This window comes from Rousettus aegyptiacus, unplaced genomic scaffold, assembly GCF_014176215.1.
Source record: "Rousettus aegyptiacus isolate mRouAeg1 unplaced genomic scaffold, mRouAeg1.p scaffold_m13_p_1, whole genome shotgun sequence".
NCBI classification, from domain to species: domain Eukaryota; kingdom Metazoa; phylum Chordata; class Mammalia; order Chiroptera; family Pteropodidae; genus Rousettus; species Rousettus aegyptiacus.
Window position 1 is genome coordinate 125818841 of NW_023416284.1, and position 26996 is coordinate 125845836.

A 26996-nucleotide genomic window follows, 5' to 3' on the forward strand; every position below is an offset into this window, starting at 1 on the left:
AAAATTTGTAATTAAATGTAATAAGAACCTCCCACTAACTTATAATTAGAAGTCACAGCTAATCAACTTGAAACATCAAGAAGTTTCTCAATCCGACACTTATCAGAGAAATGGAGCACGACATTTAATTCTTCATCTAGGCTATTAAGAATATATTTCTTTAGTTATACCTTTGGATCAGTGTTATGAATTACTTTTCCAACTTTTCACAATGCCAGAGAACTAGAGGAACTTTAAAGAAGAAAAAAAAGCTAAGGCTGTGTCAAGGAAAACTGCAGATATGAGCAAACTTGACTATAGCAAACAGGTACTCCATGCTGAAAAGAAAATTATATAACGTCATTGGCTTATAAATATTTTAGGTGAAAAGTTTAAAATTTTTCTTTTACAAAAACCACTTAAGAGAATCTGAATCTAGTTGCCTAAATCTTAAACCAACAGTAAAAGAAACACCACTCCCATCACCTGCTCCAACCTCATTTATGCATAGCAAATTTTTAAAAAAATTTTGAAGCATCCCTCTTAGACTATGATAGACAAGAAATTCTCCATAAAGAGTTTTGCAACTTCAGGGATGTAAAAGTCACTTTCTAAGAGCCTAACAGAAAATTTGTCCTGCTAAGAAGCAATAGCCGCACGCTTATCGCACTTTTCCCCTACATCTTGGCTGATGATGCTCAGTAGAACAGAGCCTTCTCCAACTTCTTACCACAAATCCGCACATCTACTTTTACCCATACCGGTATGCTTCGTTCTCTCCTTCGGCAAAGGAAGGGGTGTTCCTTCCTGCCCCTGTGCTCTGGAACCCATCCCCTTTCACTTTTACAAGAATATCACTTCCTCCTCAGTGTCTTCTTTCCTGCATCCTCTATTTATTCTTCCCCTCTGGATTATTCCATCAGCATATGGACGTTTACATTTTCATTCTCAAAAAGCAAGTGACAATAGCAATTAAAACAAACGCTTCTAATCTTACAGAACCCCCTTCTCCTGACTGGCTGCTCTTAAGATGTACTCACTGTCTCCACTCCTGACCTCTTTTTCTCTTCAGTCTACTCTTGCCAGTCTCTCATCCTCCACTGACCGTTCTGGTGGTGGTCACTGACAAGCTGTATGCTGGCATTTCCAAGGGTCACGCATCTGCCCACATGTTACACAAGCTCTCAGGAACTCTCCAATTGGTGACCATTCTCTCATTCTCAAGCACTTTTCTCCTTGGGAGGCAATGACTCCCTACTCTCCTCATTCCCCTTCTGTGTTTCTGCCAGTTTCTTCCCTCTCTTTTGTGCCTCTCTTCCTTGGTTCTGTTTCTAAGGTTAAAATGCCTCAGGATTTAATCTTCCTTCTCTACATTTTCTCCCTGGGATTACGTGCTATTGATATGCTAATAACTCCAGGGTCATCAGTTAGGATTCATACTGCAAGTAACCAAAAATCAAACTCTGTCTCAATAAAGGTGGTTTATTGGCTCACATAACTGAAAGTCCAGAGGCAAGCTAATTCCAGACACAGGCCTTTCTTCACATCCTACACGTGGTCAGCTTGGAAAAGCAACAACTTTCACCACTGAACTCTTGGATCTCAATGGCTATTTTTTGACCATAACTAGTTATCTTTCTAGTCCCCTCACTCTATTACTTCAGTCACTCCTTATTATGTTCTTTAGGCCCTTGACTCTTCCCTGATCTTCAAGCATCACAATCCCTCCACCTGAACTTCCTTCCTATACAGCCAAGACAACATAGAAAAAAATTGTATGACCATGCAAATTACTGCCAATTGTCTGATATGATCTTTGGTCTTAACTATGCCTAGTGTACTGTTGGACAAACATACACATCTCTAAACAGATCCTATCCATTCCCTTGTCATCCATCCTCTATGTCGTCTCCTCTCTCATCATCTAACTTCTTAAACCACAGAAAAAATAAAGGCTCCCTCCATCTACTGCCCTGTTACCCACAAAATAAGATGCCTCTCTATTCATTTTTAATTGTTTCTACCTTATCTCACATAAGTCTTTAGTTTGATATCTACTGTAAGTACCAAAATACTAAACTAAATGTGGTTTTAAAAACTTCCACTAACTTATAATTAGAAGTCACAGCTAATCATCTTGAGACCTTCACATAACAGAACGTCTGAAGTTTCAGGGCTGGTATAATACCTGATGTCATAAAGGACCCAATTTCTTTCCATCTTTCCACTCTGCAATCTTCCTCGTGGTGGCCTTCGTCTTCAAGTATCACTGCCTCACTCAATATAGTCAAATGCAGAAGGGTTCATAGTGAGATCTCTTCATGTATCTCTTTTATCAGAAGGGACAATCCTCTCTAGGAGCAACTATACCCAGGGTCCGATGCCAGGATTCGATCATTGTGTTTTGGGAAATGCTTTACCATCAGCTCTCCATGAAAATACACATAACCCCAATAATTTTTTCCAGTCAAATTTTTTTGCTTGTAATTCTAGATCTATATAGCTAACTGTCCTCTATACATTTGTATATTAATATCTCCCAGGCATCTTCAAACTGTAATTAATTATATTTTCTCTAAAGCTACTACTGCTGCATTGCTAGTTTCCATGGCTGACACCAGTTTTCCAGAATAGATTGTTGAGAGTCACATTACATTCTTCCATTTTCTTTGTCCTCATCCCAGTGAAATTCCATTGTGAATCTTCCTCCTAAATGCCTCCCAAATCCTTGCTCAGGTGCTGCCTCCATATACAGGAACTTGTCACCTCTTTCTGGACCATTGCAGTAGCCCTGAATATTCTCTGTGTCTCTAAATCATCCTGCACACATGTAATCTCTCCTATCCAACTTTTTTTGGAGAAGACTTTCTGTTATACATGCTGGCTCAAAATTTTTTAGTGGTTCTAAATTGCCAAAGGATGAAATTGAACCTTCTCTGATCTATGCATGGACCTTCATGGTCTAGACTCCAACACCCTGCCCATTCTTATCTTTTATCTTTCCTTCATTCTTTGGTACAAATGTGTCTGCTATTCAAGAAATAAACTGTATGGTCTATTGATAAGAGGACATTATCATATACAATGGGCAGCACATCAAAACATACATTTTAAAATAAAATCAAATATGCAAAAGACTTCTAGAAGCTAATTAATCCATTTCCTCTCCTCTATCTATGTTGAATTTAGGCCAATTACATTAGGATATACACCTCTTATCCTTAATCCTTTATATACTCATACAATTTTCCCAGCAAAATTTTCATATTCTATACTTTGAAACTCCATCCTGAAGGCACTGCTGATTCTCTATTACCGTGCCTTGATCTTTTTAACAATGTATCGATCAGATAGCAGGCTTGGTAAGAAATATTATTAATTCTATTTGGTTATGTTTTGTTTGAGATGCAAGGGTTAAACTGATCCAGATGGCCATTGGATATAGGTCTGGGGCTTGAATTTACCAATTTCTCTTGCTATCTATAGCAAATAATGTCCTTGAAAAAGTTTGCAAATGACTAGATTTAGGTGAGCTTGTGTTTCTATCACATAGATTTTTCTCTTTCTTTGTGTACTAGAAAGAATTTAAGGCTGAGTTTTATAACTCAGAATATACCAAAATCAGAATCTTTTGGTGTGTAAATGTTAACACTTGCTCAAAAAGATAATTGCCTATGAAATGATGAATAGACTTTTTATATAATTTTTCTCAAGTATACATCAAAAATCATATAGTTATTAAAGTTAGCCTTAACTAGAGAACACAGTATCTTTGAGTTATTTCAAACTCAGAAAGAATAGAAATATAAAGAACAAGAATAAAGAGTTAAACTGAGCATTTTTTGTGGTAGCTAAGTTTATTTTGTAAAGCTACATCAGTTTCTTCTTTTTTTTTACCCTTCATATATTTGACTTTTAAAAAACGTCTTCAGGAATCTTTTGAAGATCTTGGAATACTCAGGAATTAGGTAACTTATGGTCATATTATTTTAAATTCTTGATTGCTAATCTACTTGGCGAAAAGTTAATAGCATGACTAATTACCATTTTGGCTTACTCTACTGAGGTAGGGTCACCTTAGAAAATTGTCTCCATGTCCATTGGAATTAAAATTAAAATTAAATAGATTTAAAGTATTTTGAGTTCCTATCAATAACTTTTCAAATTACAGATACTTTGAAATAAACAAAATCTTAACAAAATTTTATTACGGTTCAGAAAGGAATCAGAAAAATATATGTCTGAGCCTTCGTGTTGTCTCTACCCTGAATTTCCCTGAAATGGAGAGTTATTCAGTTTTTTCTTTCTGAAAGAACTATCCCCAGATGGATAACCTCCTGTGGCAAAGAGAACTGCCTGGGAATTTGTACACTTGGTTGAGGGTTGAAGAGGGATTCATAAGAAGAATTTTGGCTGAAAGGAGATTGGGGTGGAGAAAGGGAAAGAGAAGAAGAGCCTTCCTCTAGAAGCTCATAAAATTCAGGCATACACCCATAAACCCTACCACAACAGATGGGGAAAGAACTGCACCCTTCCCAAAGCTACATGACATCTTTTTGTGTCTTCTCTCACCCGTCAAAGAGGGATCTCACCATACATAATACTGGTGAGTGTGCAAGGGTGTGGTATTGGGAAAGAAGAGGGTACTGGACAATGCAATGTGCCTGGAGCCCCAAAGCCTCGTAACCATGTGCTTTGATGTTTGTTTCCTATTTTTGTTTTCAAAGGAGAGGAGAGAATTATGATTATGCCATTAAAACACTCATAGAGTCAACCTTCTACTTTGTGTAGTCAAGTAGTAGCAAGGGAAATAGAAAAGAGTGTCTTTGGGATATATTTTGGAAGTAGACATTTAGGGAAATAGCAAATGAAAAACAAAACAAAACAAAACAAAATGATAATTTCCCTGAGGTTTTTCCTTTGAATAACTGAGTGGCTGGGGTTGTCATTGACCGAGACAGAGAAAAACACTTAAGGATAGATTTAAGGATAAATATTGGAAATTAAGAGCTCTGATTTGACCACATGAACTTCATAATGTCATTAATAGTCCAAGTAAATGCAGGCTTAGCAAATTTCAATGCTGTGCTTAGACTGACATATTCCTCATCTCAGTGGAATGATAGATACCGCCAATCACCCTGTCTCCCAAGGGAGAAGCCTAAACGTCATCCCCGACCAGGCCTTCCCTTTCCCTGTCGGCCATCCCGCCTCCAGTTAGCTCAAGCTCTCTACATTTCACCACCCTGTTATTACATCTGAATTTCATATCAAACCCACCTCATTAATCCAGTTCCCACTCCAATCATTAGGACCAGAGAGTATGGTTGTGTCACTGCTACTGGGTGGTACCCAGCATAAGACACAACCAGCAGATGATACAGACTTGATGATCTGGGGTACGGTGGCATTTTATAAGTTTAGGTCTTTCCCTTTTGTATCTTCCCCACACACCCTAGCCCCAGCATTATTTTCTGTATATTACAGTAATTATTAGGTATTATCTGCCTCACTGACATTTAGGTTCCTTGACTAGGGAAAGAGATAATGTTGCCAGGGCCCTAGCAGAAGCTCCAGTTAAGATGTCAAGATGAGTCCCAAAGTCTGAAAAAACCTCAGCCTCACCTAATTTGGCCTAGTGTTTCCAGTACAGGATTGTCCAGCTTAAAAATTCCAGCTTTCCTTCTCTCTTTCATACTATAAAGCAGTAGAGGAGCAGAGAAAAAGGAAGAAAGAGAGAAGAAAAGAATGGCATATGTCCTCTCATTTCCATCCTCTCAAACATCATCATCATTTTTATTTATTACAATATGGTATTTGGAGCATTTCCCTGTTCTGTGGACCATCAGAATGGATTTCTAGTGAATGCCAGTGTCTACTGCATGTATAATCAATGTTGCTTACATAATCAAAAGAGGAGAGGTGATCATAAGTGATTGGAAATTGTTTAAATTTCTTCAGAAAGGTTCTTGAGATGAGTGTCTCCATTAGTACTGACAAGGGAAATCAAGAAAAGGTATGGCAGAAAGAAAGATAGAAATTACTCTAGTTGGGGAAAGTGGAGTGAAACCAATCAGTTTAGAAGCAGCTCACGAGGCAGTATGCACCAAGAAATGAAGACAGTTTTATGAGGCTGGTGTTGGCATTTTAATAGAGGTTATTAGAATCCACAGGCAGGAACTTGAATTTCATGCCTAAGGTAACCGAAAATTCCTCAGAGCAAGTTTGACCAATTATATATGACCCTATTGGACAAGCCAGGGTTAGAAACACACTTCCATTCTGTTTTCTAGACCCCACCTCCATAAGAAGTTAATTTGTATTGCACAACCCAGTCTGGCTTAGACAGAAACATTTCATTTTTTAGAAATTACCAAAAATATTTATAGCTTGACTAAGCTAATTTAAAACATATCAAAAGCATGCCATGCCTTACATTCTCTGGACCGCAGCTGTGGGAGTGGCGGCAAGACTCTAAGCCAACAGTGGCTCCATGGCTCAGCCCGGGACCCTCTATTAGAAGCAATACTCTCCATTCATCAGGACTCTCCCACAGATTACGTAGGACCTATTCTATTCACTAAGCGACAGTCTAGTATGCATTCAACTGTTTCCTGTCACGGTTTCTTCATAACCTAAACTTTCGAGGCATTTGAGCCTTGAGCAAGATCCTGAGCTCATCTCAGAGTGTCCTGACCCAGCTAAATATTTTACAATTTGTTTCCAAATCCAGGAAAAGCTGAGTCTTACCCTTGGATAAACCTCAATTGTGTCCTGGGGGGAAAAAAAGAAAAAGCAATTAAATAAAACAAGTGGGAAAAGATTTCCTTTGTTCTGATGAGAAGATTTAACATTTGCCCCAGGGCCGCAGCCTGGGCCATCAGGAGTTGAGTTAATAATACATGAAGGCCGCCAGGCCTGCCCAAAGGACCAGAACCACACACCGGTCGTTCCTGCCTCGTGTTCTTGGTGTTCCAATGGAAGCAGTGATAATTATTAACTTCTTTAATATTAAGAGACACTCCAAAATGTTCTCAAATCTCCAGAAAATACGAGGTTTATCAACTATAAGTATACTAGACAAACTGATTATTTTTCTAATTAAACTGCTTCCACTGGAAAAACTGTTTTTCATGAATTAGAAAAGGCATGCAAGGAGAAATCATTATTATTTTTTTGCTTCAAAATTTACATGGAGAAAAGGAAAATAAAAGAGAAGAAGCGAACAGGGAGGGGTTGCTAGGAAACAGGAGAAGAGACCCCCCCCAGCCTTGTTTGTTCTGCAAACTTCTTTAAGCCAATGCTGATTTCACATTCTGCATTTGATATACACATGCTTCGTGATAAAAGCAAGGGAACAAAATTACAAAGTCCAATATTGTCATCACCATGAAGCAATGTGCAAATGATGCTCTTGAAATAAGCCGGGGAAAGGCCTGGGCAGATTCGCCCACATGAAGGCAATTTCTTTGTTATACTCCTATTGTTTACGCAAAACTCCAGTGAAGTGGGCTTGGAGTTCCTACAGAGTGCAGGGTTGTGACTCATGTAACCAATGAGGAAGAGCCCTCTCCACAAACGAGCCACACGGCCGAGAATGGGCAGAAAGTAGCCTTAAGTGAGTCATATGACGTAAGATGGTACAAAGATGATTCACCAGGTCCCAGCAAAATCAATGGAAGCAAATGACCAGTGTCCCCCGGGAAGCTCAGCCCTGGTGGGCAGAGGAGACGGGTCTGGCTCACAGAGCCCCGTCCGTGGGCAGAGGGGACAAGCTGCTGGTGGTGGAAGTGCCGTCATGGGTAGGCTGAGGGAGCAGCTCCTTCTGGGGTGGCTGCTCGTTTTCCATTAAGGATCTTTGTGGCCAAGGGATACATCTGCCAAAGGATACAAATGCTCTTGAGTGTGTAATGTGAGATGATTTATCCAGAAGGCTGCACAGCTGGCATCAGATAAAAAGTTGGGAATCATTTTAGACGTACGTTACCTAGAAGCAGCATTCCCACCCCGATGCTAAATTTAAACCATTCCTGTCATTTCAGATGCTTAATGAAATCTGTTTCTCATAGGATGGCTGTCTTAGAAATAGCATGTGACCTGTCCCCCCCAAAATGGAAGAGAATTTGAAGAATATAAATCACCTGTTCTTCTACCTCCCTCTCCCCACTCACACATACACACACCTCTCTTTTAAGAAAAAAATTTCAGAACAGAAGAAGGAATTCATTGATAAAAGATGAGCTTCCCAGGACAGGGTAAGGGTAAGAGTAAGGAGGGGTGGCTGGTGCCTGCCAATCTCTCTCAGGCAGCAGAGCTAACTGACTCATGCTAAAGCCCCAGAGGGATCATTGGTTCCCTTAGTTGCCCTTTAGGAGGAGAGAGACAGAAACATGTTATTGTAAATGTTCCACGGAGCCCCAGCTTTACTGGACCCAACAGAACTACAGGATTACCCCTCTGCTCACCGTGCTAGAGTATAAATAAGCTGATGTGTGCTACACAGCTAAAAACCTAAGAGAAAACAGCAAGCACGTGCGTGCATGCACAGACGTGCAATTCAAGATCCAATGGGAAGGTTTACATAGTCGGATTGGGTCTATCCTATCCCAAGCTTGAATATTAAAGTACGTTTTAAAAGCTTCCAATGTTTCTTGATGCAATTTAAAAGTAAAAGCACTGAGGATATTAATATCCTCGTCTCAACTATAGATTCCGAAACTATTTCGTTTCACGTCTACAAGTGCAAGCAGGCCTTGTTTTGTCTGAGTCACCTCCTCCCCACAATATGGCTCAGAAAGAGCATCTAAGTACAGATTTCTAAGGCCCTCTCTTAAGGTGAGCAGACGGGCAGAAAACCAGGAGCCCATATCTATGTATCAATGATGGTTCAGTGAGAACGGGGACAAGCCTTTGGCTGTTCTATGCCCAAGGCAGTAGATCTTAGGAATACTTCGTTAGAGAGTCCAAACCATGTGGGTTGCTGGGGCCTTTGAGTTTCCAGAGTTTTCCATCAAGACCTTTTGCCAAAGCTGCTGTGGTCACTATGCATTGTGGGCTTACAATGCTCAAACAGTTAATGCAGCTGAAAGTTTCCGCTTGATTTTTTAAAGGATGTGGCATAAAGCCGCTGGGGAAGACAGTGGTTCTTCATGGAAAGTCCTAAAATCCCACATCGTGTATTACTTCAGGTGTCAGAGCATCTTCTTCTTAAGCCACGTCATCAACACTTCTGGCCCCAATTAATGCAAGGAAAACCACCTGCAGTCCTCACTGCCACAGCTAAGAGCTTTAGCCTTCCTGGAGTTCTACCATGTTTCACCCTTTGAAGTATTGCCAAAACACCTAATCCTCTCACACATTTCTTAATGTGGGATTTGCCACCTGGAGGATGTGCTCTGAAAAGTCAAGCCATTATTGACAACCTAGTGTACGTCACTAAACACATGAATGCAAATTATTGTTTTGTATCATTTACCATTATTTTATGAACTCACCACAAGATCAATTGCAAAGTCATCTACAGAATATAACTACCTCTATAGTGACACAGATGAATGACATTGCTTTTTTTTCAACCAAAAATGTTCTGCACTGACACTATCCTACAAGTTGAACAGCTGACTACAAATATCTTCTGGGTGGCACTAGCCCAAAGTAAAAGTTACCTGGATGAAGGTATATTAATGAAGGACAGTCCACTCCCTGTTGGTTACTAATATCTTTACTCGATGCTCAGAACAACGTTTGATTAATTCTCTGTTGACATTCAGAATGCATACATGTTTTCTCTTTTATTAAAGTATGCAGCGATTAGCTGAGTCTGGAAATACTCAAAGTATCTCAAGATGCTTTGTAGGCAAGAGTCATGAAACCAAGACTCAGTCAAATATAAAACTAGGCACAAGTCTTAGCCATATTATTTTTCTAACAAAAAATATTTGCAGATGTCTCCTACTGACATAGAAAATAGTTTTGGTTCTTCCAATAGCAGTTTATGATGCTGGCTATACCTCAGGGCTTCCGGTGCTCCCGGTCAAGGGTGGGCTGTGCTTTCCACAGAGGAATAGGGTAACTTAATGGCCATTGACAGTGTGTGAGGGGGGGATATGAGCTATTCCCTCAGGCCAGGGCCCAGAATTCAAGGTCTTGCTTTCCCAAGAACAGCCTATTGTAGAATAGATAATGAAAGATAATTCTCACTTATGTCAGAGAAGCTCAAAGAGCTTTGTGATTTTTAAAAAACTAACTTCAATGGCAACCCACTGAGATAGGAACTGGTACAAACCAGATTCTGATCGGAAGATTGTAGTACTAGGTGGGGAAGGGCATGGTATGCCAGCATGCAGCTTGCAGTACAATTGAACAACTGGGGTTCAACATCTTTGCATTAATTTCTGGTCTATGTATCACCAGACTGGCTTCCTGCTGAAGCATCTCTTATGCTTTCATGTGCAAAACTAAATTCAGAATCATTTTCCTGTTAAATTAGTCTATAAAACTTCCACGAATTGAAATCCGAGCCCTTATAGCCCCTACTGTCATTGTTAAAATATAGTCATTGTGATGTTTGGTCCCACTTGGAATTACATTCTAACAGAAAAATCTGTATAAAGTAAATGCCAGGTTTAAAAGTCATAAGAGCAACTAAGCAAGTGCATTTATCACCAACACTATTATTTACAATTTCTTCAGGTGTTGTTATGCCAAGTGTTCTGTTGAACTGAGAGCATGCATTTAAATAGTATCCCACACTAATCCGAGGTTATGAAGCAATGTTTATTCAGTAGTCAGTGAAAACAGGCCTCTCATCTGTGTGGAATAATTGACTATCAAACTGATTTTTTAAATGTGCTCTGCGTAGAGCCAGGCCTTCTGAGTATCTCTAGAAAGCAAACTAGGGCCTAAGAAAGCATTTGGAATGTGTGGCCAGTACCTGACATTTCTAACATTCCCATAGGGGGTTGAGCCACACCCTGGGGCAACTGCGAGGCCATGGAGTAGGTTTGTGACAAAACATCCTTCTCGAGCACGGGATGGAAAGGCAGGGCCCCTGAATACGAGAGTCAGCATTTATTCACATGACCATTCATAATCCAGCCTGAGCATTTGCGATTAATGGGAACACAGAACTCACCCTGTGGCCTCCTCCTTGTATCCTGGAGGAAAGGATGGAATGAAAGAGAAAGTGACTCCCCTTTTTATTGTCTTGGAAAGTGAACAGGAGAGCTACTTGGTCAGGGAAATTTCTTAGCCCAAACGCTTAAGTGTATTGACCTAGCTTTGTTGGGGAATTACAGTGTGATTATTTTAAAAGTTCTTTCTTGTTCAAAAACATTTTTTTTTTTTTAAAAAAAGGACAGTGTCCATAAAGCACATTGCCATTCAGAATTCCCTCGCACCCCAAAGAAATGGAATAACTTCAGTCACCATAAGTAGTTTGATTTCATCCAAGTATAACCTTAACAATTCTTGGTAAATCAGTATTTTAGTTCTATGAAAAGAAGTAAAGTACTTTTCAGTCATTTTCTAATTGAAAATATCTAAGAAATGCAATGGAGAAGGAAAAAAGGTAAAATTTAGGGTTCCTTAGAAGAGGAAAGTGCCTGTTTTCGCTTTGTGCTTTGACCCTTGTTCGCGTTTCACTGCACTCTCTAGCCCCTCGCCATCGTATCCTCTGCGAGCTCTTTCAACAGTCTCTGCCTTTTACCTGCCTCTGAACCCCACACTGTAGGGTTTGTTAGTGAGTCATGCTGCCAGCACTGGGCCCACTGGCTCAGATTCCCCCTGCTGCCAAAACTCCTCCAGGCTGCCTAATCCCCAAGCTGCCCATTCCTTTCCCCAATTTAGCCTCATTGTCAGGTTTGGGTCTTTGCCTAGGTTTCCCTTTAACTTTTGCCAGTTAGTTGCCCTGTCTAGTAGACTCTTGACCCTCAAAGACAGGATGCGACATACTGAGCCTGAGTTAATCGAGATGGAGCCTTGGTGTTTCTCACCAAACCATGGCGGGGGCTGGCTCCTGCTCCCCCACCCCTACCCCAGCCTCTCATCCAGACATGGGCAGATCTTCCAGAATCATGACTTTTGATTGCTGGCTCCAAGAGCTCAAGTCCTCAGTCTCTGTGCCTCTATTTACTCACTTAGCTAGAGGATCCCTTTCATCCTACGCACACTTTTTTTTCTAACTTTGTATTTTGAAGTTACAGACTCACAGGAAGTTGCAAAAATGGCAGAGTCTCATGTAGCCTTCAACCAACCTCTCCAAATGGTAATGTCAAAAGTATAGTTATAGCATGATATTAAAATTATAGGACAATATGTCATGATATAGTACATCATCAAAACCAGGCAATTGACATTAGTGTTTTACTGTTAACTAGACCTCAGACCTTACTCAGTTTGTGCCTGTGTTTGTATGTACATATAGTTCTTTGCAATTTCATGCTATGTATAGATTTATGTAACAACCACCACAATCAAGATACAGAACTGTTCCATCACCACCACAAAAGAACTCCTTCATGCTGCCTCTTTGTATCCGTGCCACCCTCTGCCAATTACACCCTCCACACCCCAGTCATTAATCTGTTCTCCGTCTCTGTACTTTTGCCATTTTGAGGATGTTATATAAATGAAATCATACAGGATGTGATCTTTTTTTCACTAAACCTAAGACCCTTGAGGTCCATCCAGCCTGTTGTCATGCCAATAGTTCATCCCTTTACAATGATGGGTAGCATTCCCTTGTTGAGATGTGCCAGTTTGTTCAGTTGAATCAGGGACAGGAGGGATTATTGCCACCATCTTGGAGATTACACAATCCTCCAGCTATGTGCTACAGTAAGTAGCACAGAGACTGAAAACTATTCACCCATAATGTAAGACATTTGGGTTAAAGGAGTTTTAATTTGCTTCCAGTATTTTGCTGTTACACTTAAAGCGGCCATGAACATTTATTTGTACACAGGTTTTGTGTGAACGTACATTTTCATTTCTGTGGAATAAATGTCCAAAAGTACAACTGCTGGGTCATATGATAAATACATGTTGAGTTTTATGAAAAATTGCTAAACTATTCGCCGGAGTGGCTGTACCATTTTACATCCCCACCAGCAAATGAGAGACCCAGTTTTTCCACATCCTCCTTCGCTAGCATTTTATTATCACTGTCTTTCATTTAAGCCATTCTAGTAGGTGTATAATGATATCCCACTGTTGTTTTAATCAGCATTTTTCTGATGATGTTGAACATGGCTTAATGTGCTTATTTGCCATTCATATCTCCTCTATGGTGAAATATCTGTTTCTATCTTTGGCCCATTTTATAACTGTTCTCTTTTTAAATGTTTTATATTCTAGATGTAATAGTTTGTCTTTTATTCTCTTAATAGAGTCTATCACAGCACAAACGTTTTTAAATCTATTAATTTTTTTTTTATGGATCATGCCTTTGATGTCATGTCTAAGAATTCTGTACCTATAAGAGAAACTAAGAACATGTTTTTGTATGAATGTGCATAAAAGAGCTTTACAGATACCTGAACTAATTAAAGTAGGGAATCTTGTGGTAACAGGAGGGTGTGGGCAGGATTAGGAGGTGTCTTTTCATCTTTTTATATTGTTTATGAGTTTTTAACTATATAGATGAATTTTAAAAATGGAGCATGGGCTTTGGAGTCATATGAGTTTCAATATAAACTCCATAGATTAGTTGTTAGAGTTTGAGAAAGTTATTTATTACTTGTTTTCTCATCTGTAAAATTAAATGTAAACATAGACAAAATAGCTGACTTTTTATGAAGATTAAATGAGATAATGTGTGTGAAAATACTCATTTTAATAAACTTTGAAGCAATTATGAAATTGAATTAGAATCATAAACCAAAGCAAAGTTTATATTTTAATATGAAACAGTTCAAATTTTCCTGTTGCTTCACAGTCATCTTTGGTGACATACTGCTGGGGAATTACAGTAGCTGTGCCTGTGACCTTTGCTTCTCTAATTAATGCAGTTTCAATAAACATTTTCAAAAGCTTATAAAAATCTATATTCTTTACATGAACTAGCAATCTCTAAAATTCTCATTAGGTGGGAATTATTGTTGTTAACAATAGGTGAAAACCCAGAGCTCAGAGAGGTAAAATGACTTGCTGGTTTGTCTAATTCCAGAACTTTTATACCTAACTTTAATGTCAGTGTAATCCAGAATATTCTCCACGCAACTCCAATCCCTAGGGATATTGTTCAAAAAAGAAAATTCATTGGTTGAATAAATTTAATATAATGTTAAAAGCATGTTTGTAAAGCCCTTCTTGGGTTTGCAATGCATATTAGCAAATTAAAGGTCCTGAGAAGTTCTGTAGTCTTTCACCCAACATATCCCAGATTAACATAATTGCAGAATTCTTTAGAAATCTATAGCACTATCAGCACTACTCAGAATTAATATTCCATAGAAAACATTTTAATGTATGCACTGAGCATACATTATGCCCTGTTTTAAAAAGCTTGATATTTCCATAAACTAATCCTGATACGAGTGATACCAAAGTGTTATACTTTCACAAGAACTCTACAAATAACTTATGTGGCATGATAGCATCTTACTGATGAAAGTAATAAGCCTATGGCAAACTTAGTGAAATTATACATACTGTATGTGCCTTTCGTTTCTGAAGATAACCCGTGAGGAATAGCAAGTTTACATCAACAACTCTGAGAGCAAATGATATTAAAGGGAACATAAATTTCCTTCCTAATAAGCCTGCTTTTCACCTTGAATCATGTGCTATTAAAATGTTTAAGACTAAAAGTTTAAAATAAGGTAATTTGGGAAGGTATTCTATTTAACTAATGCAAAATGAATGTTGTTTAACATATGACCAAAAAATAAAATTATTTAAATCTTAGTCACTACCTTTAATTCCAGTGCTTATTATCTACATCTCTTCTTAAAGGCTCTTAGAACACAGATATTATATTATTTTCCACCACTCTCAGCTCAATGTCAATCCTCTTATACAGTAGCTTTTTGAACAAATTCTTCCTAATGAATGTGATGTTGATGGGTGATGGTTTTAGATATATAGTTACAGGCATATATCTAACATGAAATCATACTAAATGCCTCTTTTTCTAAATTTTCCTTTTCTAATGACAGCAAAATGAGTTACATACACTATTCTATTTTGTAGTAACAAAATCAGAGTAATGAGCAAATCCATGCCTGGTCAGTCATGTTATTCTTAGAAGGTAAAATTATCTTTTCATTCCAGCTTACTGTTATTTCCATTTTGCTGGGATTGGAAATAAATGAAATACTAGAGTTATAAAACTTTAATGTTTTTCTATTTTTATGAATTACTGAAATTTGTTATTTGTTTCAAAATTATTTTAAGAAATTTTAAATGACTTAATTGAAGCCAGTGACTTATTAACAAAAGGAACTTTAGAGATACAATAGTAACAAATTCATTTCCTCTAAAAATTAATTTAAATTAAAATAAAAATGTTTTATTTCTCCTATTTCACAAGAACTGTAGAATTGAGATTTACAATAACTAATACAATATTTAAATAGAATTATCTGTAATTTCTACCTATAGAACATTTTAAAGGGTCTAAACTAAGACATTTAATAGCGTCAGGCATAACTTGTTATGAATTGAACTTAAGATACTTTTGTTTTCTATCTTATTAAATAGGTTTTCCAGTGAGGGTGGATATTATTACTTCCCCTTTGTCCTAAACTCCTAAAAGTATATAAAATATACTGTAATACTCCAGAACGTATTGTTTCCCAGAACTTTCACACTTGTGTCATTTAGCCTGGAGTTCATGACGACCTAAAAAAACAAAATTATTTTGACTGTGACTTTTTAGCTGATTTGGCTCACAATAAAATAAAAACAAGGAAAAATAAACTCATAAATGCATTTTATGAAATTCTGTTTATCCACTTGGCAACTTTAGATGTTTTCATATAGAATACAAAACTGTTACCTTTTCAGTTCTAATTGTGATACAATTCACAACTTAAAATTCTAAACTAACCTGCCATCTGGGCCTATGAATCTGAAAGTTAGTGCCTCATTTGGGGACTTTCATTACATGAAAATATGAAAATTTGGACTTCTGAATGCCCAATAACCTATCAAAAAAAGCTCTGATTTCTAATTTTTGACTACTTTCAGAATTCACATTCTTAAAATAGTGATTCCTAAGAACCTAAGGCTCAAATGGAACATAAAATTAAAGCCTATTTTAAAAATGTTTAATAAAAACCTCAAACATAAATAACTTATTTTGTTAACTTCCTACTTTAGATTTACATTTTTCACTGACTGATAGATAATCCATGCAGGAGAATCCAGAAATTCATTATTAGAAAAGGATTTATTCAAATCTGTTTATCTACTGTTATGCCATATGGTCCATTTTGATAATTTATCAAAATATATAATTTATCTCTTCCTATCATTAATACATCAATATAGGATTCAAAAGTTCACTTTTAACAAGTCTAACAAGTACTTGTCAGGGCTATGAAACAAGTTTAATATATGTAAATAATCTAAATGCTTGTGTTATATTTCACCACAGATATTGCCTTAAAATATCTGAGTTAACAGCATAAAGATAGATACTTTACACTGTACATTTTCTGAAACTGGGGCTTATTTTATGAGGGAAATTTGGCTTGATAATTAAAGCTTTTATGTCAACCAAATTCAGGATACTCGTTTTACATAGTCTTGAATTTTAATATTAAACACAAGCTAAGTCAATATGTTCTGAGCAAGAATTATGTCTAGTTCTTTTCTATAATCTACTTACATTTTTCAGCTTACAATTTTACAAGTTTTAAATTGTTTTAAAAGTAATACACTCGCAGAGCTTAGAAATCAAACTCTGCTAAAAAGATTTGTGCCAAAATAGTTGCTACCTCACCCCAGCTCAGAGGCCATCACTCTCAGCTCCTTCAGCTCTTTCAACTGTTTCTTCATTTCAATTTATTTATTTTTTAACCACTTTATTAAGGTAGGATTAACATGTAAAAAGTTGAATTTGGTTAATGTATACTACTTAACGAGTTTGGGGATATGTAAACAACTGTAAAACCACACCACCATCAAGGGCACAGACATATATCCATCACCTCCCAAAGTTTCCTCCTGCCCCCTTTATTAGTAGTGTGTGCGCGTGTGTTAACAACACATGATCTATCTACCCTCTTGGCAAATTTTAAGTATAAAATTTATACTGTTAGTTATAGGCACTATGCTGTATAGTAAATCTCTAAAATTTATTTATGCAAGATAAGTAAGTTCTGGCCATTCCAACCAACTGGGGAAAGAGTGCATGTGCGCGTGTGCGTGTGCGCGCACATACACACACACAAATCAATACAGGGAAAGCGAGACCATGCTATTGAGCACAATGTTAGTTAGCTGTGGGCTTGTCACATAAAGCTTTATGTTGAGGTATGTTTCCTGTACACCCAATTTGTTGACTTTGTATCATAAATGGATGTTGAACTTTGTCAAATGCTTTGATCGTCTATTGAAATGATTTTTATCCTGTTTTGTTAATGCTGTGAATCACATTGATTTGCATGTTTCGAACTATCTCGCATCACTGGAATAAATCTCACTTGATCATTGTGTATGGTCCTTTTAATGTATTGTTGAATCGTTTGCTATTTAGTTGAGAATTTTTGGAACTATGTTTGTCAGAGATATTGGCCTGTAATTTTATTTTGTGGCATCGTCTGTTTTTGGTATCAGGGTAATGCTGGCCTCACAAAATGAGTTAGAAGTGTTCCTTCTCTGTTTTTGCCAGAGTCTGAGAAGGATTAGTATTAATTCTCCTTTGAATATTTGGTAGAATTCACCAGCGAAGCTGTCTGGTCCTGGGCTTTTGTTGAGAGATTTCTGATTCTGATTCAATCACCTTGCTAGTAATCAGTATATTCAGATTTTCTATCTTCTCAAGATTCAGTCTTAGTAGGTTGTATGTTTCTAGAAATGTACCCATTTCTTTTATATCCAACTTACTGACATGTAATTGCTCATAGTTCTTATGATCCTTTGTATTTCTGTGGTATCAGCTGTAATAGCTCATCTTTCATTTCTGATTTTGTTTTTTTTCTTGGGGAGTCTAGCTAAAGGTTTGTCTATTTTATCTTTAAGAAAAGAAACCAAGCTCTTAGTTTTATTAAACTTTTCTATTGTTTTTAATCTCTCTCTCTTTATTTCCACTCCGATCTTTTTTTTCGTCTACTAACTTTGGACTTTGTTTATTCTTTCTCTAGTTCCTTGAGTCATAAAGTTAGGTTATCTGAAATTTTGATTTCTGGATGTAGCCATTTATCCCTTAGAACTGCTTTTGCCACATCCCATAAGTTTTAGCATGTCGTATTTCCATTTTCATTTGTTTCATTATTTTTTTTTATATTTCTCTTCTGAATTCTTCTTTGAACCACTGATCAGTATTCAGTAACATGTCATTTAATCTTCACATATTTGTGAATTTTCCAGTTTTCTTGTGTTCGATTTCTAGTTTCATACCATGGTGGTTGGAAAGATACTTGATATGATTTCAATTCTCGTAACTTTATTAGGACTTATTTTGTGGTCTGACATATGATCTCTCTTGGAGAAAGTTCCATGTGTGCTTGAGAAAAATGTGTATTCTGCTGCTCTTGGATGGAATGATCTGTATATATGTTAATTCCATCTGATCCAACATGTCTTTTAAAGCCAATATTTTCTAGTTGAGTTCATGTCTAGTTGATCTATGGAAAACTTATTTTCTTAATAGCAAGTTATAATGAGGACTAGGAGATTTTAGGACAACTAAGAAAATTTTTTTAAGAATTTAAGTTTTAGTAAATATTCGAGATTTAAAAAGCAAGCAATTTTTAAATATCTTCTTTTGCTATCAATAAAGAGCCCCTGATTTAATAAACACAAATTAAGGCTTATAAAATTAGTATAGCAAATATGTTTTCCACTCTCTTCTAGTTACCAACCTCCTCTGTGGTATGGAAAATAACTATCTAGATCATCAAGCCCAAAATGGCTTCTCTCTTCTTTCACCTCAAAATATCTGTCCTCAGTACTGTGGTTTTTTAAACTTTAGCACAAATCAGAATCACCTACAGGGCTTGTTAAAAACAAATTGTGGGGCTCAACTCCCAAATTTTTGGATTCAGTAAAACCCAGTAATTTTCATTTCTCACAAGCTCCCAGTGGTGTTCATGTTGCTAACCTGGAGACCAAACTGAAAACTACTCATCTATGATTATCCTCAATTTCTTCCCTTACGTTTAAGAGAAATAGATAGCACTTCTCTACATTCTAACAAATTTTACTTTGTACTTAGTTCCATCTTCATGCCCATTCTGCGATTATTTCTTCTATTCCCAGCATCTCCAATGTCTTTCTACATGTATTGACTACTCACTTTCTTTATGTATAGTCTTCCATTTTTTCAAAAACAAAACAAGCGCTCCATCCAACTACCATTTGTGTCTTAATCATCTACCCATTTACTGTCAAATTTCTAGATAAAAAATCCTTAAACCAAAACCTCTGCATTCTCATATTTTTCTCCATTACTTACATCATCTCTGAATCGAAGTCCCAGCAGAAAACAGCACTCTCAACTTGGGTAAATTATTAATAGAACCTTTATAAAACTGTGGACAAGACTTAGGAAAATTTTAACAGATATTGCAGAAACCTAGGCTAGAAACAATGGGTCCTTTGCCATTCTTAGATCTGAATGGGTGAGGGAAAACAACATTCACCAGAGTCTGGAGAGAGAGTGCTGTGCGGAGAGCAAGCTACCTGAAATGAGCAGGGATCTTCCTATGAATACAGCCAAGACACACTTCAGAGGAGTGGGAACAGAAATTAAAAAAAAAAAAAAAAATCTTTTCTCTTTCCTCCTGCCAATATTATGTAGTAGTCAGTTTGAAGCCAGAGTGAAATGAGCTGGTCGGTAATATCCTAAAGTTCAACCTCACGAGACATAATAGTGGAAGAATAGAGACTGAATCCGAGCTATAAACAGATGATAACCAGCACAGTCTGCCCCTTTTGTTCTTCAGCATCTATTCTTGTCCTTTATTTAAGTAACAAATTTGTGTACTCAATATAGGAAACATACAAAGTCCTCTAAGCTACTATTTCATAAGAGGTTGATGTCAATTCATTCATATTTTTTTCATGAACACATGAAACATTCTCTAGAACAGACAGTAAAAGATAAAACACCTCAATACATTAAAAACTATTAAAACAATGCAAAGTAAGTTCTCCAAATTTAACAAAATCAAATTAGAAATCAAAGATAAAAGATATTTGTGGAAATCCAAAATATTTTGAAATGAAACAATATACTTTTAAATAATCTATGGTTCAAAGAAGAAATAAAAAAGAAATTAGCAAATATTTTGAACTGAATGAAAATTAAAACAACATAAAAACTTAAGAGAATACAGCTAAAGCAGTGCTTAATGGTAAATTTATAGCTTTAAAATGCCTGTATTTAGAAAGATCTTAAATCCATACTCTAATCTTAAATATCTAGAAAACAGTAAATTTAAGCTAAACAAGTAGAAAAAAAATAATAAAGGTTAGGGTTAAAACCAATAAAAAAGAAAACAATAGCAAAAAATGAAAGGAAACATCAAAATTGGTTCCTTAAATAGATCAACAAATTGATAAAATCCAGGAAAAAAGGCAAGAAAACAGAGAGTACAAAAATCAAAAATGACAGTGGGGAATGTACTCAATAATATTATAATAACTACGTATGGTGTCAGATGGGTACTAGTCTTATTGGAGTGATCAGTTGGTAAAGTTATATAAATGTCTAATCTCTTGTGCTATATTCCTGAAACTAATACCATATTGTATGTCAACTGTAATTGAAAGGAAAATTTTTTAAAGTAAAAACAAAAGTACATCTGAAATTAATATATTGTATGTCAACTGTAATTGAAATTTTTTAAAGGGGGTGGCGGGGGAGATGGTTTCACTGGTTAATTCTATCAAACATTTAAATAAAAAATAATACCAATCATCTATAACACACTTCCAGAAAAGTGAATACTTCTCAACTCATTCTATGAGGCCATTATTACACTGATTCAAAGAGCCAGAAAAAGATAGCATAAGAAAACTACAGACCAATATCACTTCTGAATTACAGCAAAATCCTCAATTAAATATTAGTAAATTATACCAAACACTTCTTTCTGCAGTGCTGTTAATGGTCCATTTCTTGACCTATTGGTAAATCACTGAGCTGAATATTTTTGTCTTGTGCACTTACCTGTGTTATGGTTCAAGATTTTAAAAGGTTTAAATACACATACAATAGAGAAAAGAATGCCTAGTCTATGCCTTCAAAATACAAGTAATTTAGTAAACGATAAAAACTGATAGGAAAATAAAAATTGTGGCAGAATATGACAACTACCTTCATTAAAAGGTGTAGAATATTAAGAGGAAATAATTTCATCCATTTATGTTACAGGTTTTATTTTACTTTGGAGGGAATATGGGAAGAAAAAGACAAGAAAAACTTTATAAAGGAAATAGAATTTGGGTTGCTTTAACCATGAATAGGTAAAATTGCAATTAGGTGAAGAAAAAGAAAAATTTAGAGATCTGCATGAGCAAAGCTTGAAGCCTATTTAGGAGAAACATAATTCAGTTTTGACTCCACCACTACGTGTACAGATGAAACAAATCACTTGAAGGCCAAGGGGAAGATATATGAACTTACTTAAAGTGTAGATGCAGTAATTTAAGTGAGCAGATTAGGAAAAAGACAAGCCATTTGCTTTGGGGTAGTAGTTTGGGAGGAAGCAAGTTTAATGGATTGGACAAGGGAGACAGAAAGGGCTAGAAGCAGTTAAGGGACTAAAGCTGTGATTCTCAACCGTTTTCTCAACCTTTCAGGAGTTAGGTGATGAGATAAAAAAGATTTTTCATGACAGATTATTTGCCTTTTTCAATCTCAATTTTTCAAGTTTCTAGACACTATATGACATGTCTTCTATTAAATAAGGTAGTAAAGATTTAAATCTGAAGTTGAGTTATATATTTTTAAGTATAAAAGTACAAAAAACTCCACTCTTGCTAATTGTTTTGTAAAATAGTTACATTTTCATTAAAAATGTTATTTATCTTAGCATGTGATGGTTTATAATTTTTATATGAATTGAATTTTTAAAGTTCTAATTTATAATTAATTAAATGTGGATAGATGCAATCCATATAAAAAAGCTCTTTGAGGTCCTCAATAATTTAAGTATAAAAGGGTCTGAGCCCAAAAGAACAGAATTAAGGACATAAAACATAATTGTGGTAATAAGAATAAAATGGAAAAGATTAAATAAAAGATACTGCAGAGAAAGGATTGATATAAATATAGGGGCAAAATAGGAAAAGGGACAAGGAAGAATCCAAAGGTTCAGCCTAAATGATTTGGGAGAATGACAGATTAAGTGATAAGGAAATAAAAAAGAGAGTTTGAGAGTGGCCAGAATTCAGTTTTGACACAAATGAAATGCCAGCCAAGCAGCGAAGGAGAGACATATAAGAAAATAAAATATATAAGGGTAGGATATAGTTTGATGATCATGTGTGTAATGAAAGATCACACTGTTCTGGCATCTTGCACAACTGATCATCATTTCAAGCAAAAATATATCCACAAGCATTACTACAAATATCTTACATCGCTTGTCCCCTGTTCCTTGGTGGAAGGTTGTTCTAGTTTTTTCTAAAAATATCTCTTATATTGTCAATTCTAGAAGCTTCTGAGTTATACTCATTTTTACTAAGTGCTTTTTAATATTTTCTTAGTCTTGGCTAAACTGCTGTAGACAATTAGCAATTTCTAAGAGGCAGTCAGTATAGTTATAGAAGAACCAGAAAGAAGACTTCATTCTCATTAGTCACTTTCTCTGACGGTCATTTTCTTCAACTTATAAAAAGAAGGTGAATATGCATAATCTATAAGGCTTCTTTAGATCTAAAATTTTATGAAACAGCTACCAGCCCCCTTTAATCATGAACAAACACATATATCCCAGCCTACAAGAGTTACAGAACCAACCTGGATGTTCACTAGCAATACCCTTCTCAACTGACTGTTGTTGTTCTTATGTAAAGTAGGATTGTCTTTAAATTTATTTTAAAGGACACCTCTTTAGAGCTTTCAGAGTAGTCCTGAATCTTGTATTTAGTCAACAAATTTGCCTTTACCTGACTAGACCTCTTGGTTTTGCAAATTTTAAGTGTGTTCTGCTCTAACACCGTAACCCCTACTCTCAATTCCCCACCTCCTATCACTTTTCCAGGCTAAAGAGTTCTGATTATTTGGTTATTTTTAAAAACCCTGGCATCCCATTGATCCTTTAAATTGCCCATTTCTAGATTTTCTTCAATTCTATTAAGTCTTTCTTGAAGTCATAGGATTAAAGATGAATAATTGCTGGCAGAATAATGTTATTATTAGTGGGGAAAAGCCATCCCATTCCTGGGCTTTTTGTGGCAATGTATCAAGTTGCAATCTTCATGGAATTGTTTATGAATTATAGTTTATAGCATGCTTATCTTTCATTTTACTAGCAAAAGAATTTTTTTTCCAAATAAAATTTTATATAATACCTCACTATAAAACAGGTCATAAAATGCAACTGCTTTGATTGAGGTCTGTAAAGGCCTAAAGCCCCACATGCCATCCAAAAAAGGCCCCTTAGGGTGCTCCCCAGATGACAGGAAGTACGCCATGAAAATCATCACTGCATAGCATCTTTTTTTTTACTAAAGGTGACAATATACATGTAAGAATTGAAGCTTCAAATAAAATAAATCAATTACTTCATAAAACCTCTACTTAATAGCAATAAAACATAAAATTCATTTCTTCTCAATTTACTCAAACACATAATATAAAACTTTTCACAGCGTATTTTAGAAAAAAACCCTTTTAAGTAGTCAAAGAAGTATAAAGCATTAACTTAAACAGTGACTGTCATATATGACATCAGGAAGAACAATTAGTAATTCCTTCTATAACAGATGCTAATATAGTACAAGACATAAAACACACATTAGCAGTGATCAAGATTATTTTTTATTGACATTTGCCTATAAGTAAGTTTGTTGCTTTAGAGTAGAGCTAAACTTCAAGTGTTGAGTTAGTTCCAGCTGTATTTCCATCAACTGAATTACAGCAGTAAATTTCCTGTATGTTCCCCTAGGCTTATGTCCCAGAAACTAAAACATTAACCTTCCCAATCTGTCTAGATACTAGAGCACAGATTTAACATTTGTTTTTTTAAAATACTAAGTGGTTACTCAAAAACCAAACATACTATAAAGAAAACAGTGTTTGTCTATATAACCTGGCTCAGAGAATTTCTGATTACATAATATTATAAATAAGGTAACCAATCTTCTTCCAAATTATTTAATTCTTATAATGTATAATTAAGCATTTATTTTACAAAATTTTAACACTTTGAGAAATTGAGTCTCTCACAATTAGGTTTTTTATAAGATCTCCCGTCTCCACCAAGAAACAATCCACAATGACTCCAAATCTTACAAAGGAACTATTATTATCTTGAACTAAGCTCTTCAGAAGTGTTCATATTTCCTTTCTACTGTCAAAATCCACAGTTTAATGCAAAATGGAGAATGTGCTATCCAAACTAAAATAATATGGCATTTGAGCAGTTCAAGCTTTAAAAAGACTAGAACGTTCATAGCCTGATGAAAAAAATGACAAGAATGGAGACATAACTACTGTAGTAAACACAAAACTTTGGCCATTAATGGGTCAGAATAGCTAATGCTCGTACTTTAAGCTCGTCAATGTCATATTAAAAAAAATGACAACAAATATTTGGCAAAACCCTAAATTATCCCAAATTCTCTAATGGAAAGTTATTTTTAATGCATCACTCTAAAATTATACACTTCCATCACTCATGTTTTCCTTTTAAGACAATTCAGAAGAAATGATTCTATTTAAACTTAACCTAGTTTCTCCTCTTACATTTTTACATAAAATTACTAAAATCATGATTCTAAGGAATTTCTTTTTAATCATACGGATATATGCTTAAACTGCAGTAAAGAAATTAGATCTTTCTTATTCTATCTAGAATGATATTACCAAATTTGTAAGAACTCTTTTCCATAGCTTTTCTTTATAATAATCATGATTTATGAAAAATGCATCTCAATTCCACAGCAAACTAGCATCCATGCTTATTCCACATAGGTACTGCCAGTGGTCCCTGAGGTGTCCTTTCAACAATGATAAACTCGTCAGGGTTGCCGAATGCCTCATAGAAAACCAATAAATCTTGTATTGCATGCTCCTCAATCTGAAAGGAGGAAGAAAAAAAAAGACTTGTTTTATTCTTTAATTATAAACTAAAGATTATATCAGCTTTCCAATTTCCTTTTGTGGAACTACCATTTTCTATGAGTATAATACAGTGAAATTAAATTAGGTATCCTGCTGTCCTGTTGGCAAGGAGAAGGCTTAAGGCCTGAGGCCTGAGCTAGAATAATCAGATACTTGCCTTTCCTTGAATTTTAATCTTGAGTAGAAAAAAACAGAAACTGAAAGTAGTTGTTGGAGTTCATTCATTCCAATAGTTTAATTCTGTGAGATACTTTGTTATTATACAAGTTTTCTAACACTGGGTTCTAAACTCTCTAGGGCAGTTAGGGCTCTAGTCTTTCAGCTTAGTCTGTGGAATCTTAATACTCCTCAATAAATTCTCTTTTCCTTAATTTAGCTGGAGTCGGCGTATGCTGCTTACAACCTAAGATCTCTTAATGATTCTTACTGAAATTCTGAGGCAGTGTGGAGTGCTTACTAATGCCAAGTTCTCTTCTGGTCTCTCAAAGCAGTTCAAAGCATCATCAGTATGAAGTATTAGCTTTATCACAATTTATTAGTTCTAAATTAGTTATCCTGAATACTGCAATTAATATTTAAATTGATGAATGTGTTGAATTTTATATTGCATTCACATTTTAATGTGATAAATATATGCACCTACACAAAGCAAACAAACATAATTTTCTTAAGACCTAAGGATAGAATGTATTATAATTCTTCCCTAAGGCATGTTCTTTACCTGAATCAAAGCCAAGGGTTTTTCTCGACTTCTGATAAGTGCTGCTTCCTGTTGTAGTTCTTCTTCTACAATAGATGCGAAAGTGACTGGGGCTACCATAGAAGGAGCAGTCAATGAAGAAGATAGCCAGGGACTGAAAGAATAGTAATAACGAGTTCTTATTAATAAAACCTCCTCTTTAACAGTGTTACATTTTTTCCCAGTGACTTATAACATAAGGGATTTGGAAGCTTTTGCATTCCATTTACAGAATGATGAGGTGAGAAATAGAAAAGAACTAATATTTCATTTGAACCAGTGCTGTAGAGAAAATTTTGGAAAACATCAAAAAGTGAGATGGAGCAGGAGCAACGTGACAAAAGAAAGATAACTCAAACTGCGGAGCATAAAGTATTCAAATAATACATTCTATTCAATATCATATTATTCCCAATTTCTTAATATTCTTTTTCAGTGCTGAGCAAAAGAATACCTTTGGAAGTCCCAAAGCTAATTAACCTTACTTGTGACTGTCTAGAAGTGGCAGATCTGAAATATGGTTGCCTTCTGGTCCTGGGATACCATGAGTAGAGCATCTGCAAAACAAATGCCAAAACTGAAGATTAAAGCTTCCAGTAACATTAGTACAACAGATTATTAATAGAAAGACAGAGGAGGAATTGCAACCCCCTGACTCAGGAGACAAATTAATGTGTGCAGTCAGACTTACCTTTAAAATTACAAGCAAATAAAAAAATTAGAGGTCTTATAAAATCTTGGTATTATTTACCATAGGGGAACATCTTGGTTGGGAGAATGGTTTATTTTTTAAATAATATTCATAAAGCCATT

General features: G+C 35.8%; 1 protein-coding gene and 1 long non-coding RNA gene across 2 annotated transcripts in view; one reads left to right on the forward strand and one right to left on the reverse strand.

The window, feature by feature from the left end:
* Positions 1–26996, forward strand: part of LOC107513201 — a 363871-nt gene that overhangs the window by 316454 nt on the left and 20421 nt on the right. The window lies entirely within an intron of this gene.
* Positions 24117–26996, reverse strand: part of IBTK (inhibitor of Bruton tyrosine kinase) — a 73966-nt gene continuing 71086 nt past the window's right edge. The window contains exons 27-29 of the mRNA XM_016149607.2: positions 26669–26740; positions 26166–26298; positions 24117–25400 (exon numbers count right to left, since the gene is read on the reverse strand). Of these exons, the coding sequence (XP_016005093.2) occupies positions 25269–25400; positions 26166–26298; positions 26669–26740 (337 nt within the window). The 3' untranslated portion in view covers positions 24117–25268. The remainder of the gene's footprint in view (positions 25401–26165; positions 26299–26668; positions 26741–26996) is intronic.